Source organism: Rhinatrema bivittatum, chromosome 1 (assembly GCF_901001135.1).
Source record: "Rhinatrema bivittatum chromosome 1, aRhiBiv1.1, whole genome shotgun sequence".
NCBI classification, from domain to species: domain Eukaryota; kingdom Metazoa; phylum Chordata; class Amphibia; order Gymnophiona; family Rhinatrematidae; genus Rhinatrema; species Rhinatrema bivittatum.
In genome coordinates, this window is record NC_042615.1 from 228,044,445 (window position 1) to 228,064,009 (window position 19,565).

Below are 19,565 nucleotides of genomic sequence, written 5' to 3' on the forward strand. Positions count from 1 at the left end.
TTCTATTAATTAAAATCATATACATTTTTTACAATTTCCCAAATACCAATAAAATATTTAAAAACGGCACATATATCAAATAACACCCAATAATTAAAACTAATAAGGATTTTAAAAAGCCCCTGCTGTCCATACGTGGGAGCTCTTGATTTCCAGTCACCCTGATATTGTCAAGGATTAGGAGGTTATCCTCTCTCTCTCACACATACTCACATGTCCATTCTCTCTCACACATACACTGTCACATACATACATATTCATGCTCTTATACCCACCATAACTTCTCGCTCTCGCAGACACTGACACACTCTCAGGCTCTAAGACACTCTCTCCCCCTCCACACACACCTACCACACAAACTCTTACTCCCCTGGATTTTCTCATACACACTCATGCTCTCACTCTCTCTGGCTCCCTCACATATACACACAAACACACACACCCAGGCAAGTTCCCAATCACTCTCACACAAACACACACACCCAGGCAAGCTCCCAGTCATTCTCACACACTGAAACTGACTCCCAGGCAGGCTCCCATTCATTTTCACACCACTCCCTCACAATCCCCCAGGCATGCACACATTCATTCTCACACAAACAGACCCCCAGGCAGGCACCAATTCATTCTCACACACACACACGCATACACCACACACAGGCAGGCACCTATTCTCACACATACAAACCCCAGGAAGACACCCATTGTTTAAAAGGTCCAACTCAAAGTTAAAATTGTTTAAAAGAACAACTCTGATTCTACTTTTCGTTATTATTCTTTATTGTAAATCATATACTGTGTATAAACAAACAGATCGATACACAGGAAGCAAAAATATACTTACATTATAGTAAATAGCACAGCGCTGGCTCTGGAACAGATTCCTTGCTTAGAGCCCTACTACATACCAGCTCTGCTTATATAGGTTAAAAAACAAAGTCAGCAAATCATCTGATTTCTGCTTGCATGCTTCACACCACTGATTTTTTACGCTGTCTGCTTACAAGCAGCTGTTATTTGTCTCCCCTTATCTTATCTCCCCCTTCGCATTCCTTCCCACAGACTATTTGCTTCGTACCCTCAGAGTTATCTCCTGCCCATCCTGTGGCTTACTTTGTTGATTCTGCCGGTGTCTGTGAATTCCTGCAAAGACAGTTTATAGCTTTCTTCTTCAGAGTCTGGCATTCAAGGTCTCAGGTTTGTGTTTCTGGTATTTTTCCATCAGCAGACATACCATCCGTATGTTCAGCAATGGTGGAGAAGCCGGAGATTGAACCCGGGCATAATCAGCACCATACATTCTCATACACAGACACACACTCAGGCAGGCACCCATGCATTCACACATATACACCCCCAGGCAGACTCCCATTCATTCACATGCACACTAAAGGCAGACCCCCTCTCTTTCTTTTGCCAGCAACCTCAAGAGCCTCTCTCATTCCTCTGCTTCCACTGTCACTGATGCCGCATGGGTATTTGGGAGGCGCTGATTGCTGCTATTGGCACTGAAGCCCATTCTGTTGTCTTCTCTGTGTAGGCCCCGTGGGTTTCCACTTCCTCCATGTTGATCTCGTACATTGTGAGATCCGCATAGAGAAAATGCTACTTTTGCACATTACCAAAAATTACATGTGCCAATCAGTAAAAAGTAATTTTTTTTTTACCTTTGCTGTCTGATCTTAGTTTTTTATCAGTTGGTCACAGGCTTTTTTGTTCCACCTTTCCTTTCTTATTTTTTTTGCCAATTCCTTTCATATTGTCTTTTTTTTCTATTTCTTTTCTCTCCATCTATCTTCTTCCCTCAAACATACAGTCAGGTTCTCATTCTCACATGCTTTCTCTCTCACTCACACATACACACACAGGCTCTCACATGCTCTCTCTCATACAATCATTCATACACAGTCTCTCTCTTGCACATGCTGTCTGACTTGCTCAAGCACAGACTCTCACTGTCACATGCTCTCTCTCATACAATCATTCATACACATAGGCTCTCACTGGTACATGCTGTCTCTCTCACACACACACAGGCTCTCACATGCTGTCTCTGCAAACATTCAGGTCCTCACTCCCACACACAGTCTCTCAACTCATCTCATACATGCACACAATCTCTCATCTCATACATGCACACAATCTCTCATCTCATCTCATAAACGCACTCTACGGGCCCTCAGCCTCTCTCTTACCTCTGGGCTCCTCTTCACGGGTCACTGCAGGATGGGCTCTGCAGCGGCCCTGATCTTCGCGGGCCGATCCGCGGCAGCGGCGTCCCTCTTCTTCGCGGGCCGATCCGCGGCAGCGGCGTCCCTCTTCTTCGCGGGCCAATCCGCGGCAGCGGCGTCCCTCCTCTTCGCGGGCCAATCCGCGGTGGGGACCCTGCTACCAGGCCTCCTCCTCTCAGCCCGCTGCCCTTCTTCTGCACGTGGCTGATGCTCCACCTCCTTCCTGCCCGTGCGGCTCCGGCAACATTTTTCTTCCGGGGCCGCGTGGGCAGGAAGGAGGAGGAGCACCTGCGTAACCTTTTTCTTCGAGCCGTGGTGATGTACCGTAAGTTCCACCACGGCTCACCGATCTTCATGCTGTGTGTCTCCGGCACACAGCCCAGCCCTGCGAAACTTCACTGCTCAGCCGCCAGTGGGATGAGGTCCACCGGCGGCTGCATTGGTTCCCACTTGCCGGTGTGTCACGTGCACCGGGCTTGCGCGGCACACCTCAGGCGACACAGTAAAGTGTCGTGACACACACTTTGGAAAGCTCTGCTCTAAGTGAACTTAATAGCAGGTAATGGACTTCTCCTCCAAGAACTTATCCAATCCTTTTTTAAACACAGCTATACTAACTGCACTAACCACATCCTCTGGCAACAAATTCCAGAGTTTAATTGTGCGTTGATTAAAAAAGAACTTTCTCCGATTAGTTTTAAATGTGCCCCATGCTAACTTCATGGAGTGCCCCCTAGTCTTTCTACTATCCGAAAGAGTAAATAACCGATTCACATCTACCCGTTCTAGACCTCTCATGATTTTAAACACCTCTATCATATCCCCCCTCAGTCGTCTCTTCTCCAAGCTGAAAAGTCCTAATCTCTTTAGTCTTTCCTCATAGGGGAGTTGTTCCATTCCCCTTATCATTTTGGTAGCCCTTCTCTGTACCTTCTCCATCGCAATTATATCTTTTTTGAGATGCGGCGACCATAATTGTACACAGTATTCAAGGTGCGGTCTCACCATGGAGAGATACAGAGGCATTATGACATTTTCCATTTTATTCACCATTCCCTTTCTAATAATTCCCAACATTCTGTTTGCTTTTTTGACTGCCGCAGCACACTGTACCGACGATTTCAATGTGTTATCCACTATGACACCTAGATCTCTTTCTTGGGTTGTAGCACCTAATATGGAACCCAACATTGTGTAATTATAGCATGGGTTATTTTTTCCCTATATGCATCACCTTGCACTTATCCACATTAAATTTCATCTGCCATTTGGATGCCCAATTTTCCAGTCTCACAAGGTCTTCCTGCAATTTATCACAATCTGCTTGTGATTTAACTACTCTGAACAATTTTGTGTCATCTGCAAATTTGATTATCTCACTCGTCGTCGAGTCGCTTCGGGAGCAGGAGATTTTAGGTTTTTAGAGGTTTCCTTTTGGGGGAAAGACTGCCGTCTACTATTACCCCTGCCTCTAACGCAGGGGTAAGGGTAGGCGTTAAGTTAGCAGGTTAAACGCGCGAAAAAAGGCAGAGTAAAATAGCGATAGTCAGGGCGCGCGTTACTGTATGGGAGGGAATAGCTAATTTGATCGTTTACATTTAATATACATGCCGCGTGCGGAAGGGGTTACCCGGTGATTTAAAGAGGCGGTAAGAATCGGTTAAAGGGGATTGTGTATCGCAGGAAGGGCTAACGCGGCCGGAAAGTGAGTAGAAAGCAGGTTAGGAGCGGGGTAACCGCGGCCCCACTTTACTGTACTGACCTGCTAGATTGTAAGCCCTCTGGGGATAGGGAAATACCTACAGTACCTGAATGTAATCCACTTTTTTTTTTTCATCGCTTCAAAAAGAAAAAAATTTAAAAAAAAAAGTGCGAAAAGCGGAATGTAAAAAATCTAAATAAAATGTGTTCAAGTCTGTAACATCCTCCCGAATCCCAGCGACAAGCCGCAGACCTAGATTGGCCGGGGGGAGGGGGGGAGCACGGGGGACCCCAAATTTTGGAAAATTGGAGTTCTATAAAAGAATTCCCTATCTCCTGTTACTTTATGTTTCCACAGGTCCCAAATCGTCAGCATAGACTGAACTGTGAGCGGTAATTTCTTCGGCACCCTTCTATCTTCCTTCCTAAGCCACATTAACGGGGCCGGTAGTGTCCCCTGCATCATGTCCCTTTCCAATTGAACCCATCTCCTGCTGTCTCCTGTCGAGTGCCAATGCACTACTGCACATAGCTGTGCTGCCACGTAGTACCACAGAAGTCACAGGACCCCTAGACCACCCCGCAATTTAGGAAGGAATAAAACCCTACTACTAACCCTGGGAGGTCTTTGCCACCAAATAAAGCAGAATAGTTTCCTCTGCCACAGTTTAATATAATCTAAAAGGTACGGCAATTGGTAGTGTTTGGAATAAATAATTAATTCTAGACAGAACGTTCATTTTGACAGTGAAAATTCTGCCCATCCATGAGAGCCCTTTCCTGTCCCAAGCCTGTAAGTCTTGAAGAATACAAGACCATAGCCCCTCATAGTTAATGCGAAACAGGTCTTTAATTTAGGGCTCACTTTTACCCCTAGGTATTTCAAATGCTTATGGACTACTTTAAAGGGAAAATTCTTCTTAATGCCCTCAATTTGGTTCGCTGGTACTGACACATTGAGAAGCTCAGATTTATCAGCATTCAGCTGATACCCTGAGACCTCACAATCTATTCAGTTCCATGACCAGAGGTGCCAGCGAAACATTGGGATCTGCGATAGTAAATAGGATATCATCCGTGAACACTGAAAGTTTGTATTCCTGCCCCCCTACTGGTACCCCCTTGATGTTATCCGCCACCCGGATAGAAGCCGCCAAAGGCTCCAAATAGATGGCAAAAAAGCGGAGAGAGGGAGCAACCCTGTTGGGTCCCTCGTTCAATCCTAAATGTATCAAAATAACCACTTTTACCTCGATACAAGCATTAGGGTTGCGATAAAGCTGTTTGATCCATGTGGAAAAATTGCCACCCAGCCCCACCTTTTCGAATACGGCCAAAAGGAAATCCCACTGGACCATGTTGAAAGCAAGGAGTACTATTGAAATGGTGGCTTTATGCCCCCACCAGATCAGGTCGATTACTCTTCGCATGTTATCTGCTGCAAGCCTACTGGGCACAGACTCAGTCTGGTCAGGATGAATCAAGTGCGGGGCCACACCTACTAAACGATATGCCAGAACTTTGGCTAAAATTTTGAGGTCTAGATTGATGAGGGATATGGGTCGGTACGACCCGCACAGCGAGGGATCTCTACCAGGCTTTGCAAGAATTGTAATCCCCGCTTTATTGACATCTTCGATAAGACCACTGCAAATATTGCAAAACGCTGCAGCTAGAGTTCTCACAGGCAAAACTAAAAGGGATCACATTACAGATACACTAGCGGAACTACATTGGCTACCAATCGAGCAGAGTTCAATTCAAAGCATTTGCACCATACACAAACTGATCCATGACGAAAAAGCAGAATGGTGGAACACAGCACTGCGAGTACATGTACCACATAGAAATTTAAGATCAGCAAACAAAGCTCTCTTAACTATTCAGTCAGTAAAAACAGCAAGACTAACCTAGGTAAGGGAGCGAGCACTATCACTGGCGGGTCCCATTTTATGGAAAACTATGCCTTTAGAACTAAGACTACAGAGAAATTTCAAACTGTTTTAAAATAAATCTGAAAACCTGGCTTTTCAAACAAGCCTTTTACAAAGAGAACGGTGAAAATAAGTAAGGTACAGCTGGCAGCAAAAAACCAATGCATAATCTCCAGGTGCCTACTTGGAAATTATTATCACACTGATAATCGTAAAGCAATTGAAAAGTTTAGTATGAATCACATGAACCTCACCCATGAGACATGTATCAATAGGCAATATATATCATTAATCAATTAGTCTTTAAACAATTTTATGTTACTGGACACTACTGGCACCTTTATTGTAAAGTTCTAACTATGTATTATTACCTGTGCCTCTTTGTAAACCGTTATGATGGTAAATAACAATGACGGTATAGAAATTTTTTTTAAATAAAAATCAATCTTCGGCAATCTGCCCATCCTTCAGGAGGTTATTAAAAGCCCTCATAAGTAGGCCTATTATTTCAATACATAATCTCTTATAAAATCCCGCTGTGTATCCATCCACCCCGGGAGATTTGCCCAATTTTATACCTTTAATTACTCGAGCAACCTCAGGTTCTGAGATTTCCCTATTTATGTAGCCCTGTTGCTGTACCTGTAGCTGTGGGAGCAGAATATCTTTCAAATATTCCGCTATCCTCTCTTTGGCAATATGCGATTTTCCAGACTAAAGTTTCTGGTAAAACTGGGTAAATCTATCTCTAATGGCAACATTCTCTGTGACTATTTCCCCCTGTTCATTTTTAAATTTTTAAGATTTGAGTCAAACTCATTCTTGCGTTGAGGTGAGGAGCTAGTAACCGCCCTGTCTTATTCCCCCCTCAAAAAACTCGTTTCGCCTTATCTAATTGGCGGGCGGTAATCCCCAGATCAAGCTGGTTAAGTTTGGTCCTTAAATGGTTTATTTGGGCCCGTAGATGTGGTTCTGAACCTCTTATTGCGAATTTCCAAAGAACCCAAGTGTGTTAGAATATCCAATCTTTGGTGCTCTCTCTTACTTTTAACAAAAGCAGCCCGCCCTATCAGTTTACCCCTAGCTACTGCTTTAAAACAATCCCATAGCGTATTTGGCAAGACCTCACCAGTATCATTCTCTAGTAAGAATTGTGCCATCTCTTGTTTAAATTGATGTTCATATTGGGTGTCATCCAGCAGACTCTCGTTTAACCACCAGTATCTCACTCCCCCTGTCCACCCAATCCCTTTAACATAAGCCAGATAGCTGCATGATCGGACCACGTGATCACATCAATCCCCGTGTCTTGCACGTAGTTAACCAGGTCTTTGTCAACTAAAAGCATATCTATCCCAGAATACGTCCCATGAACCTGGGAAAAGAATGTGTAATCTCGTTCAGACGCATGGAGTAGGCGCCAAGTATCTATGAGATTCCAGTCCCACATAAGTGCCTTTAATCGTTTTCTATGGGATCTGGAATGTGAGACACCTCCCTGGCTATTATCTATAAAGGGGCAGCTAGTCAAATTGAAGTCACCTCCAACAATCAGCAAACCCTCTGCCAATTTGGAATTACCTCAAATTTTCTCTAGAAAGGGTCCTTGTCCAGCACTGGGAGCATACAGGTTCACTAACGTAAACACTTGAGAACCCATTTTAATTTTAAGAGGTAGATATCTACCTTCCTGGTCACGAACTCAGTCTGCACATCCACCGTCAGATTTTGAGAGAACAGAATTCCTACCCCGCTATATTTACTCTTCTGGGTAGCTGCTGCAAAAAACTGAGAAGGAAAGTGCTACGATGCTAACAGTCTCTCGTATCTTTTTTTTTTAATGGGTTTCTTGGCAGAATAATATGTCCACTTTAGCATTAAGGGCGTCTTTTCTTTTTGTGAAAAGTATTTAACCCCTTAACATTCCAAGACATCACTTCTGAGTGTTCCTGCCATGTTAATTATAACCCCCCTGCTAAGGCACCACGGCCACGACCACCCTGGGAGATATCAGACCAGCAGTAAACTTTCCAGGACTAACACAGACCGCCCATAAATAAAACATATGGCTATACAGGTCATGTACTGACCCCCATCATAGCCACCCTTGCTTCGATCTCCCTCCACCCCTCCCCCCATCTTCCCCCCCTTACTCGCTGAGGATTGAGGTCATCCATCACATAACCACATGGGGCCCCCCCTTATAAGCATTAGTAATACTTAAGATTCCACCCCTTTTTCTTTCACCGGCCTATGCTACTTTATGACCCGGAACTAGGAGAAACTGCAACTTCATACCAATAACCATATTTGACCAAATGTAGTCCACAAACTAACATAAAAAATAAGTCCACAGCAAGCTTGTGTGTCTCTATGAGGAACACCAGCTTCCCAAAAACCTTAAAGTTCCAGAATTATCCAAATTGTTGCTCGATGATCTCAAGTGTCTGTTCTTCGGGTTCCTAGTTCTCCACTGGAATGGAGTCTCAGTCATTTGCTGCCATACACACACAATGGGGTAGATTTTCAGACGAGCGCGAACAGCCTACTTTTGTTTGCGCTCCAGGCGCAAACAAAAGTACGCTGGATTTTAGTAGATACGCGCGGAGCCGCGCGTATCCACTAAAATCCTGGATCGGCGCGCGCAAGGCTATCGATTTTGTATAGCCTGCGCGCGCCGAGCCGCGCTACCTCCCCCCGTTCCCTCCAAGGCCGCTCCGAAATCGGAGCGGCCTTGGAGGGAACTTTCCTTTGCCCTCCCCTCACCTTCCCCTCCCTTCCCCTACCTAACCCACCCGCCCGGCCCTGTCTACACCCCCCCCTTACCTTTGTCGGGGGATTTACGCCTCCCGGAGGGAGACGTAAATCCCCGCGCGCCAGCGGGCCTGCTGTGCGCCGGGCCGCGACCTGGGGGCGGGTACGGAGGGCGCGGCCACGCCCCCGGGCCGTAGCCACGCCCCGTACCCGCCCCCAAAACGCTGCCGACACGCCCCCGGAACGCCGCGACGACCGGGCCCGCCCCCCGACACGCCCCCGACACGCCCCCCTCCGAGAACCCCGGGACTTACGCGAGTCCCGGGGCTCTGCGCGCGCCGGGAGGCCTATGTAAAATAGGCTTCCCGGCGCGCAGGGCCCTGCTCGCCTAAATCCGCCCGGTTTTGGGCGGATTTAGGCGAGCAGGGCTCTGAAAATCTACCCCATTATGTATAATGCTTAGTATAATGTTATACACATTTGAGAACAAGCAGGTGCATTTAAGTCATAATCCTATTCAGAATCCAGTCTCCAGCTGTTCTAGCTGTATTTATGCTATGATTATGTCAGTGCAATACTCGCACAGGGTTCAGATAAAGGCTGTTACAACTGTGCCTCATTTTGCACTGAAATACAAATTAAATTTATAATTATGGGTAAGTTTTGAAAACCTTTTAAGAATATTAGCATCTAAGGAATAAAAAACCATAACAAACAAGTCTAAAAGATGTACCTCATGGCTTGTATTGATGTGGATGCTTAAAGGTCCTATTACAATTATAACTTGTGATGGAGAGTGGTGAAGCAGTGAAACTTTTTGACATGTCACAAAAAGTAATTATTCTTGTTCCAAGTTTTTTTTTTATTTTTGATCATAAGCAGCTTTATAATTATTCAAAAGTATTCTATAGCATTTATGTTTCAGTTTTGTGCTTTGCTTTTGCTAAACAGGCAGATGCCGCAGAAGGAGAGAGACTAGATAGAAATTCTGAAAAGTTACTGGGCATGGTGATACAGAGTTATGTTTAGAAACACAAGGAGGTCATGCAAGCACTGTAGCTGGTTGCACATCCATAGATATCCATTTGCATTCAAAGCGAGAGTGAATTTACATGCAGAGCAAAAGTGAATTCACATACAGCCATTTGGATAGCAAAGTTGCTTACCTGTAACAGGTGTTCTCCGAAGACAGCAGGATGTTAGTCCTCCCAAATAGATGACATCATCAGTTCAGAACTTTCATCTCAAAGATTCTAGAACTTTCAAACATGCCCAATGAGCATGTGCAGCAGTAGTTATCATCCTGTCCCCTAGGCAGAGTCCCTCAGTCCATGATATAACTAATACATGGAGAAACCATGAGGATGAACATGCAATACTGCCTTCGGAGAACACCTGTTACAGGTAAGCAACTGTGCTTTCTCCAAGGACAAGTAGGATGTAGTCCTCACACATGAGCAATTACCAAGCTATAGGCTGTCCAAGCAGGACAAAGCAGGAAACCGTAATGTACTGAAAAGCCCTACCTCTCTCCTTTTTGCCTTTTTAGCAGCCGACCCATGAAGGGGTCTAGGCAGGAAAAGAGTTGGGTTCTACAAAGAAAATAACTCCCATTCGTAGAGGGGCACCTAATACAGAGGAGCAATGCGAGTACCAACAAGAAACAAGCATTCTCCACATCACAGAAAATATAACAAGCAGCACTGAGAAATTACTATTTACCTGATAAATTTCAACAAGAGCTCCCCACCCAATGGCTGCTACTGTAACAGCCCTCTAGCACGACAGAAAAGCCTTGGTCTGAGACGTGTCTATCAGAGCTCCGATGAAGTCCAATTGTGACGACTGACTGAGATGTGACTTTGGGTGGTTGAGAACGAACCCTAGTGACTTCAACACCCGGACGACCAAGCGCATGGACCTAGCTGCCCCTGCTGAGACATGCTCTTGACCAGTCAATCGTCCATATAGGGGAAAACCATGCACTCCCAGCCCACGGAGGTACACTGCCACCATGGCTAGACATTTTGTGAATACCTGTCGGGTGGACGAGAGCCTGAAAGGCAACATCTGGTCCTGGAAGTGCTGTTCCCCCATTACAAACTGGAGATACTTCCTGTGACCATGGAAGATCAATGTGGGTGTATGCGTCCTATAGGTCAGGGAGCACAGCCAGTCCCCTTGTTGCAAAAGGAGAATCAAGGTACCCAGGGAAAGCATCTTGAACTTTTCTTCTCTTTTTAGAAATTGGTTCAAGGCTCTCAGGTCTAGGAAGTGATGAAGTCCTTCTTTTCTCTTTGAAATCCGGAAGTACCTGGAGTAAAATCCCCATTCTCTTTGCCATGGTAGAATGGGCTCAACCGCTCTGACGTTAATCAGGACAGCTCCATTAGTAGTACTTCCTAATGCACTACTGGACCCCCAATACAAGCATGAAGAGTAATTTGATTTTATTTGTACCCCTGACAAAAAATGGACAGAACCCACTGGTCAGAGGTAACACTGGGCCACTGGTTCATGAAGAACCACAGCTTGCTTCTGAATGGAGGGTCCATCGCCCTGGGAAACAGACAACTGGCCGATACTCCCTGCGGCCCCCACAAAACCCCATCCCTGGGTTTGACTGAGGAGCCAGCTGGGGCTTGGGAGCTCTCTGCTGCCTGGGGCAGTCATGACTGCTCTGATGTCGAGGATGGGAAGGAGGCGGCTGAGGATAGTACTTTCTTTGATGAAAGGACTTCCTTGGACTCTGCCTCGATGACTCCTGGAAAAGGAGGATGTGCCCGGAGTGCTGGCAGAGAATTGTTGGAGAATGTCATGATGATCTCAATGTTATGGTGAGGGATGCTGTGGCCCATCTCCAAAGATATTCTCTCCTGAACACGGCATGTCAGCAAGTCGTTCCTGTACCTCCGGTCAGAGATCAGAGGCCTGCAGCCATGCCATTCTGCGGGCGCAGACTCCTGCTGCAGACTCTGCCATCTCGAGAATATTGTAGGCTGCACAGACCTTGTGTTTTCCCACACTATAAAACCCTTGCGCACCAATGACATGAGAGTGTCTTGCTGCTGTTTAGGCAGCTGCTCAGCCATCTCCTGACCTGCTTCCAGATGTCCCGTGAGTATTGGCTCATATAGATTTGTTAGGCAGCAATGTGGGCAACAAGCATGGTGCCTTGAAACACCTTCCTCCCAATAGCGACTTCGCTCTGTGGTCCTTCCCTGCGAGCGCATTGGTCCAAGAATGGTTGGCCCTCTTAAGAACAGATTCGACCATCATCGATCAGTGGGGCAGCTGACACATATCAAATCCAACAGCCTTCTGGACCGAAGTAAATCCCATCCACCTTCTTATCGACAGGAGACACTAAGGTGGTGTTCCCAAATCCTCAGCAGCAACTCCAAAAGGATCTTATGTATTGGGACTTGCATGATCTCTTTAGGAGCCTCCACAAATTGAAGGATATCAAGCATCTTGTTCCTGCATCATCCTCCATCAACAGCTGGAAAGGGATGGCCTCCGCCATCAACCTCACAAAATCTTCAAAGTTAAAGTCCTCAGGTGGAGACTTCCTGCACTCCTCTGGAGGAGAATGTTCTAATGGGAGATCATCCGAGTCCTCTGAGGAAGGCTCCATCTGATCATACCCCCAGGGACTCTCATACTCACTGAATGTCATAGGGGATGGGGCCCTAGATGCTCAACCAAAATCCATGGGTTCAGGCACCAATGAAACTGGATGGTGTGGGGGGCCCTCATAAGCCTCGGTGATTCCGCTGGCCTCAGTGGAGCTTGCTCCTCGGAGGAACCAGCGATGACCATCATATTAGTAGGAGGTGGCCCCAGCGCCAGCCCAGGAACTGATGCCAGCTGGGTCAGTAAGGCACCGATGAGCACACTAAGCTTCCCCAGAAGCAGTACTAGAATGGGCAGTATTGGCTCCAGTTCTGTTGGTGCCACAAGACTGTAGCTTTGCAGTGCCCACTCCACTGCCAGCTGGACTCAACACTAGTTCCTCCTCGAATGTTGCTGATGCAACACTGACTGGGAGGAAGCAGGGGTGGCCAGTTCTTCCTCTAACCCCTGAGAGGGATCGGCAAATGACACCAGGACCGATGGAGACAGTTGTGGATCCCAGGCTTCAATGGAGGACTAGCACTCCTTGTCACCGGGTTGCTTTGGGGGCATCGCGGCAAAAGATGGTGCATCCCTGTGCATCAACAGGGACAAGCGTTGATGCTTCTTGGTCTTCCCACGATGGTGTCTTCGATCCAGAGGAGATAGACAGTGGTCGGTCTCCAGCACCCCCATCCACTGGCGACCTTGACAGAACAAACAGTCCCGCTAATGTTGATGGCGAGGTGTCTATCGGTGTGGTTCTGATGTCCTTAGATGCTGATGTCAGCACAGATAGGTTGGACTTTTTCAACCTGAAGCGGTGCTCCACCTTATCAAATCAAAGCAGACACCCTTCATGGTCATCTGGTTGCACAGGTGGCAACCCCAGCCATCATGCAATGCCCCCAGGCAGAGGATACAGACTTCATGTGGATCAGTGATCGACATGGTCTGTGGGCACTGGGGGCAACTGTGAAAATCAGATGTGGCCATGACGGAGCGAAACAAAATGGCCAAAGGACCGAATGGTGGCAGGCATCAAGGCATCACCACCACAGGGGACTGACCGCAAAAGTAAGCTTACCCAAAGATGTCAAAAAACCTGACTGGGGACACTATGGGAAGGCACCAAGAGGGACCCGGTGACGGAACAGAGAGGAAAAAAAAAATGTGAAGAGTTTTCCACTAATCCAAAAAGTCAAAATTTAAGAGCTCAATCAACTGTGACACTCGCAGCTCTGCAGAGGAAAAAAAAAAGACAGAGGAGGGACCCCATGTGGACATACGATTATAGGGCATGATCAGTGTACCTAGTCAGAGTTTCAAGAACTGACATAAGTTTTCCTACATTGGGCTCCATCTGTTGTTACCCACGTATGAGGACAATCACCCTGCTTATCCCTGGAGAATGTGACAAACCCTATGTGCCAAAGTACCAGACATAGCTGACCAGGTGGTAGTATAGCATCAAGAGTTTCAGGGGTTGAAAGGCAATCCCTGAATGGGATCACTAGCCTAAACCCCCGAGCAGGGAGGTAAGTTAGACCTGAAGCTCACCCATTTTGCATCCTGTCAAGGACAGGCTATCCATCCTGTCTACATGATAGTTTAGGTGAGCAGGAAGGCACTTTGGACAACCTAATGAATCAAGAAAAGCTAAAGGCAGCTTTGGCCACAACTTGGCGAATATATAGGGAAAAATGGTGTCTTTTTCTGCAGGAATTCACTAAGATATACCACAAATACCCTAGCTTTTCCTCCCCTCGACATTCCAACTGGAAGCCAGAAGGAGCAAAGAACACAAGGAGACAGACCACTCAAATTTCAAGGGTAAGACCAAGTAGCTAGGTTGTACATCTCAACCCAAGCGAGTAACTCACTGCCAATTCCAGTAGGGAATTACCCACTGAGATAGAGAACTCAGCCTACTTGGAACAGCTGAAACAGAGTTAATCCCCAGGGAAAAAATCCAGAAACACTCCACCATGAGAGACAGGAAGCCAGGATGCCACAAGTACAGAACCCTGCTGAATAGGATTTCTTCACCAGCCTAGAAACCCTAAGGGTTTCCAGGGCAGGGTCAGTGTGATGGCTTAGGTATTATTACCTCAGCCATGATTACACATACTTCCCCAAGGAAGCACTTGGTCTAGTAAATAGAACAATTGCTGATGAACCAGGACTCTGTCTATAGACAGGGTTATCCCTAAAATGGCCACTGAAACCAAAGAGCAGCACCTTTATTGCGGGGTCCCTTGTCCCCCCAAATCCCTCAGCCATGGATTAGTGATAGGTTAAAAGGCATGCTTGCCAATTTGATGGACTAGAACCCTCCTCACTCAGGTAGGGTCCCTGAGGCAAGTATGACTGGCAATAGTGGTCCTTAAAAATAAATAAAATAAAATGCCCATTGAGCTCAGCAGGTATCAAAGGTGACTCCTGGATGGGCGAAACCCCTAATCTTCACCGGGAAGCTACTCTGGAATGGCTCCCTCGCGAAACAGATCTGCTATGCCTTACGACGACCTAAGGAGATCACTACCACTAGACCGGCTCTAGAAGCCCACAAGGAAAAGAGCAATCGCCAGTCAGAAGCAGCTACAGCCCTTCTCCGGGAAACTGAGAACGAGGGATAACCCTTGTAGGGGTGGGCAACTAGGCAATCCAAGAAGAGCTCAGTTGAATTTCCCTTTCCTAAAGGGACAGGAAAGCAACGGGAATCAGGGCTTCCTGGTCCCAAAAAACCTTTCAATTCTCCAGTTGAGAGTTGAGTTACGATCAATGATCACAGAGGTTCAGATGCGACTAATCTGCCACTGGCAGCTATTCTCAGATGTGGTAGGCCACCACAGTAATCAACGGAGGGACCCCAGCAAAAACAAAAAAAACCACAAAACGGTCCAATGACCACCGCTGCTGTCCCCCAGTCCCTACCCTCCTGGAATCTACCCCTCCTGAGGGTTCAACCAGGAATGCAGTCCTAGGTCAGTCCTGTGGCACACAACCTGTTGTGCTCGTAATGAGAGAAACACATACACACCCCACAACTGGAAGAATAGAGCCCTCCACTGTAAAAGCACGCCTAGTGCTCATACAGTGATATCCCATCCTACAGATGGCGGCCCACTTACCAACCACTCACTGTGCTTGTGGGTAGAATCCCACAACACAGCAAGGACAGAGCTCCACCTGTTAGAGGCACTGGCTGCCCGCTGCCAAAAAGCAATCACAGAATGTGTGATGCCTTCCTCGTCAGTGCTCCCCTGCACCTTCTGTTGCAGAACAGCAGAGGAGGCTGATATCTTGATGCAATGATGGTAGAACCCTGGTATAGCTGAGGACTGCACAGAAAGGGAGAATGCTGCCTGCCATCACCCAAGACGCTTGGAGCAGATGCCATGCCTTGCCGTACCCAACTGCTCATGCTGCACTCCATTGTAACACTAACTCCCAGTGGAATGAATAGGAACAGTGCGACAACGGCATCCACAGTATCACTGGGGCTCTGGCCATAGCATTGTGGTGGGTGTGTTTTATGGCTTTGTCCCCTCCAGTACCTTATAAATGCTCCAAGAGGCTGGACACAGCCCTTGAAATTGCATCAGGAATGGCTCACCACAGTTTCCTACATAGAATAGCAGCAGTGAAATCCATGGCAACCTACAGTGACCATGGTGCTCTGTGGTCATGTCTTGCAGCATCCAACCATGTCCATTGGTGCCCACCGTGGTGACAGTGCTGGCATGGCCAATAGTACTCTCCCACTCACCAATGATGGATCACGTCAAGGACACCAAACAATGCTACACCTAGGGCATCAACGGCAGTTGACTGTGTCTTGATCAGTTTGACTGTATATATTGCCACCCCCGGTGCCCATGGACATAGACAGCCTGGCGGCAATAGAGACCCTAGTACCCAAAGGCATCGATGGACTGGTGGCAGCCAAGGATGCCAGGGGCGCCTACAGGAAGAGGCTCTGCAGTTCTAACACAGGCCCGACATGTCTCATCAGTGGCCAAAGGAAACTATGAATACCAGCACATTGACTGTTCCCCATGTGTCAGAGGGTGTCAATGCTGCAAGCTCAATGGTGTTGACGATAGCCTCATTAGCTCACATTAGCACAGATGGTGAACAAATTTGGGCTCAGCCTCCGATGCTCAGGCCTCTGAGATAGTCTGTATCCATGGTGCCTGAGAGCTATAAGCCAGGGATCGGACAGTAGGATGCCCCTCTGTGCCCTGTCAGGACAACACAAGGAGCCTGGAAGACACCGGACCACTATGAGTGGATGCCTCGGCATCCCAAGGTGCCTTGAGTGGATGGCAGCCTCTGTGCTCAATCCATCCAAGGTCGAAACCAGTCACCCGAGGGCTTCAGTGGCACTCAAGAGCCCTGTCGTTCGATGGCCTAGAAGACTACCAGGGTACTCACTGGTGATTCCAGTGCCTCGTTAATGGTGCTCGACCTCGTAGAGGGTGGACACGAATGGCATTGGTGGCAAACACGCTTGATGGCAGCAACACATCTTGAAGGCATAGAGGGTGGCCACACATGCACCTCAATGGGATCAAGGGTGGTGATGGCACTGAAGGCCCCCATGGCATCAAGGGGAACCATGGCGCTCAATGGCAGTCCTTGTCCCCACACTAAAATCAATGCTGCTATTCCACCACATCGAGGACCAAGGCACCCGATGACTCCGGTGCATCAAGAAGATGCCTAGAGCACAGAAGGCCCTTACAGCATAGAGAGCGGTCACGCACTTCAAATGGCATCGAGGGCGCCCTGGCACCTCTACAGCATCCAGGGTGACCATGGCGCTCAATGGAAGTCCTGGTTCCTGATGCAGTCCCAGCAGCGATGTGTTAGATCAACTGTGGCTGGTCACTGATGTGCACAGGCAACAGTTACTGGGCATGGCACCAAAAGTGCAGCAGCAAGCTGCTTGCCCAAGCTCCTGCTCACCTTCTCTCTCAAGGAGGCTGCAGTGCCATCACAGGAAAGCAGGAGTGGATGCTACGTTGTCCAGAGCTCCTGCCTGTGGAGACTAGTTCCTTTAAATGTAGGAGAATGTGCTCTCCCCCCGCAGTAATGGTGTGGTCAACTCTCTCTTCACTGTCAATCTCCATCGATGCCGATCAATCGGTGAAACGACATTGAACTCCTGCCCTTGTAGAACTCAGGCGAGTCCCCAAGCTCAGCAGCCTATACGCATCACTCAAAGACTGCATTCAGTTGGGTCCTGCCAGCACCTGAAAAAAGGTACAAAAACGGACAGAGCAAGGAGAGGACACAGATACTAAACCGCAGGTGCATTATTTATTTAATAAGGGATATTAAGAGAATCTGCCATGCCAGACTGCACAGAGACTAAGGCCCGCCATGTGGCTAGCAGACATTGTAAAGAGGATGAAAAAGGAAAAGAAATTAACACTACCAAAAGGGAAAGGAAAGAAAAACAGCTGCAGCTTTAGAAAAAAAAGACTTAAAAACTGTGAGGAGAGAGCAAAGCTGAACACCATGACACACACAGCTCCTTGGGGAGGAGGGGGAAGATTGAGGGACTCTGCCTAGGGAGCAGGGTGATGGCTTTAGTTGCACATGTTCAGTAGGGCATGTCTGAAAGTTCCAGAATCTTTGAGATCAAAGTTCCGGACCGGCGTTCCATCCATTGTCCCTCATGTGTGAGGCCTACCCTTCTGCTTGTCCGCTGAGAATAATTGATAATAAATGCCAATCAGAAATATTTTGACAAATTGTGTAATCCAATTATAGGTTTAGGGGTTGGAAATGTACAGTGTAAATCCTATATAATGCCTTACACCAGTAAGACATCTGAGAGTTTTCTACTGCTGTCTTGTGTGGCATTCTTGTCTCTCGCTCCATAAAAGGTATGCCTTATTATTTGTAGCATTTAATAATAAAAGTTTTTCTCCACAGCTGTTTAAGCATTTATTCGAACCACAATACATACATAGTAGTGGCATTCATTTGCCCAGAAGTGTTACATCTTTCTCTCACACACAAACTTCTTCTCTTCCACACAGCATGCACTATAATCATCTTCCCTCCATCAAGTTCTCACACACACAAAATAGAGCAGCATAACAAAGAAAGTGGAGATAGATTATCTTATGTTATCTCCAAAGATTTACAATCGCCAGATTCTCCTACAGGAGTAGAAGTATAATCTAATATAAAGTTAATCTATCCTCTGTATGACTGCTGAAATGAGGTAAAAAATCAAACAGTTTACCCATTAGATATTTGCAATTTACTTGTAATAGAATAGCTAAGAATGAAAAAAGCACAGTGGCATTGCTGCACACTACCATGTGGAAAGACCTAGAGAATCAATTCCCAGCTAGCATCCTCCACTTCCCAGGCTGGCAGGGGATGGGGATGTTATGGAGATAGCATTCACAGCCCCTATGGTTTGCACAATGGTGTCAACTAGTAGCTAGATCTAAGGTCCACGGAAAGAGCCACTGTAACTCCAATGACTGAACTAAAAGGAAGGGATGAAAAAAAAAATAAGGAATAAATCCCCAGATAGTTGCAAGGTTGTTTAGCTCACCTAAAAAACTGTATTAGCTATTGTGAATGAACCAATTCAGTGATCTGGTCAACATTATACATTTTTGTCCAAACCCAAATAAACTAAGATCAAAACAAAAATAAGATACCTTTTCTGATGAACCTGACGTTTTCGACTCAGTTGTTGCTTCAGTAACCCTTTGCTCAAGTAGGGAGTCATATTTTATGCTCCTTTTTCTGTTCCTCCTAGTCATCTTAACTTTTTGTTCATTTTTCTCAGACTCTGCGATACTTGCTCCATTGTCTCCACAAATGGAGGATTCAAAAAGTGGTTTTCCATTCATGTAAGTTTTAGTGATTTTCAGTTTAATCTCTGGTGATCCATTCTTGATAGGAGTGGTGCTGGGTGGGGTTCCAATCCCTTTTATTTCCCGACCCTCAAAGCGCAGTTTGGCATCTTGGGCACCAGACTCTCCATTAAACACACGAGAGGTAAGATCTTTAAGTTTCTCAGCTGGAATAAATGGAAGGGCATCATGCCCATTGAATTTCTGTATGACACCTTCCTGGAGGGCAGCAGAGATTTGTGCTTTGCCCAGGTAAACAGAACACTCACGACTCACTTCCATATTTTGAATTTTCACAGTGGGATTTCCAAGGATCTCAGAAACTTGCTTCATTTTACTGCCGTCAGCTTTCTCAGTAAAACTGGAGAATTTCCTCTAGTAATGGAGTCCTTTCAGCACAGGTGTTTTCAATTTTATGCCACTACACAAAAACAAAA

At 46.7% G+C, this 19,565-nt stretch overlaps 1 protein-coding gene across 6 annotated transcripts in view; it reads right to left on the reverse strand.

Moving 5' to 3' along the window:
- Nucleotides 1–19,565, reverse strand: part of NSD2 (nuclear receptor binding SET domain protein 2) — a 467,195-nt gene that overhangs the window by 402,612 nt on the left and 45,018 nt on the right. For all 6 annotated transcript variants that reach the window (XM_029592506.1, XM_029592533.1, XM_029592496.1 and 3 more), the window contains exon 2: nucleotides 18,931–19,549. In XM_029592506.1, the coding sequence (XP_029448366.1) occupies nucleotides 18,931–19,461 (531 nt within the window). In that variant the 5' untranslated portion in view covers nucleotides 19,462–19,549. The remainder of the gene's footprint in view (nucleotides 1–18,930; nucleotides 19,550–19,565) is intronic.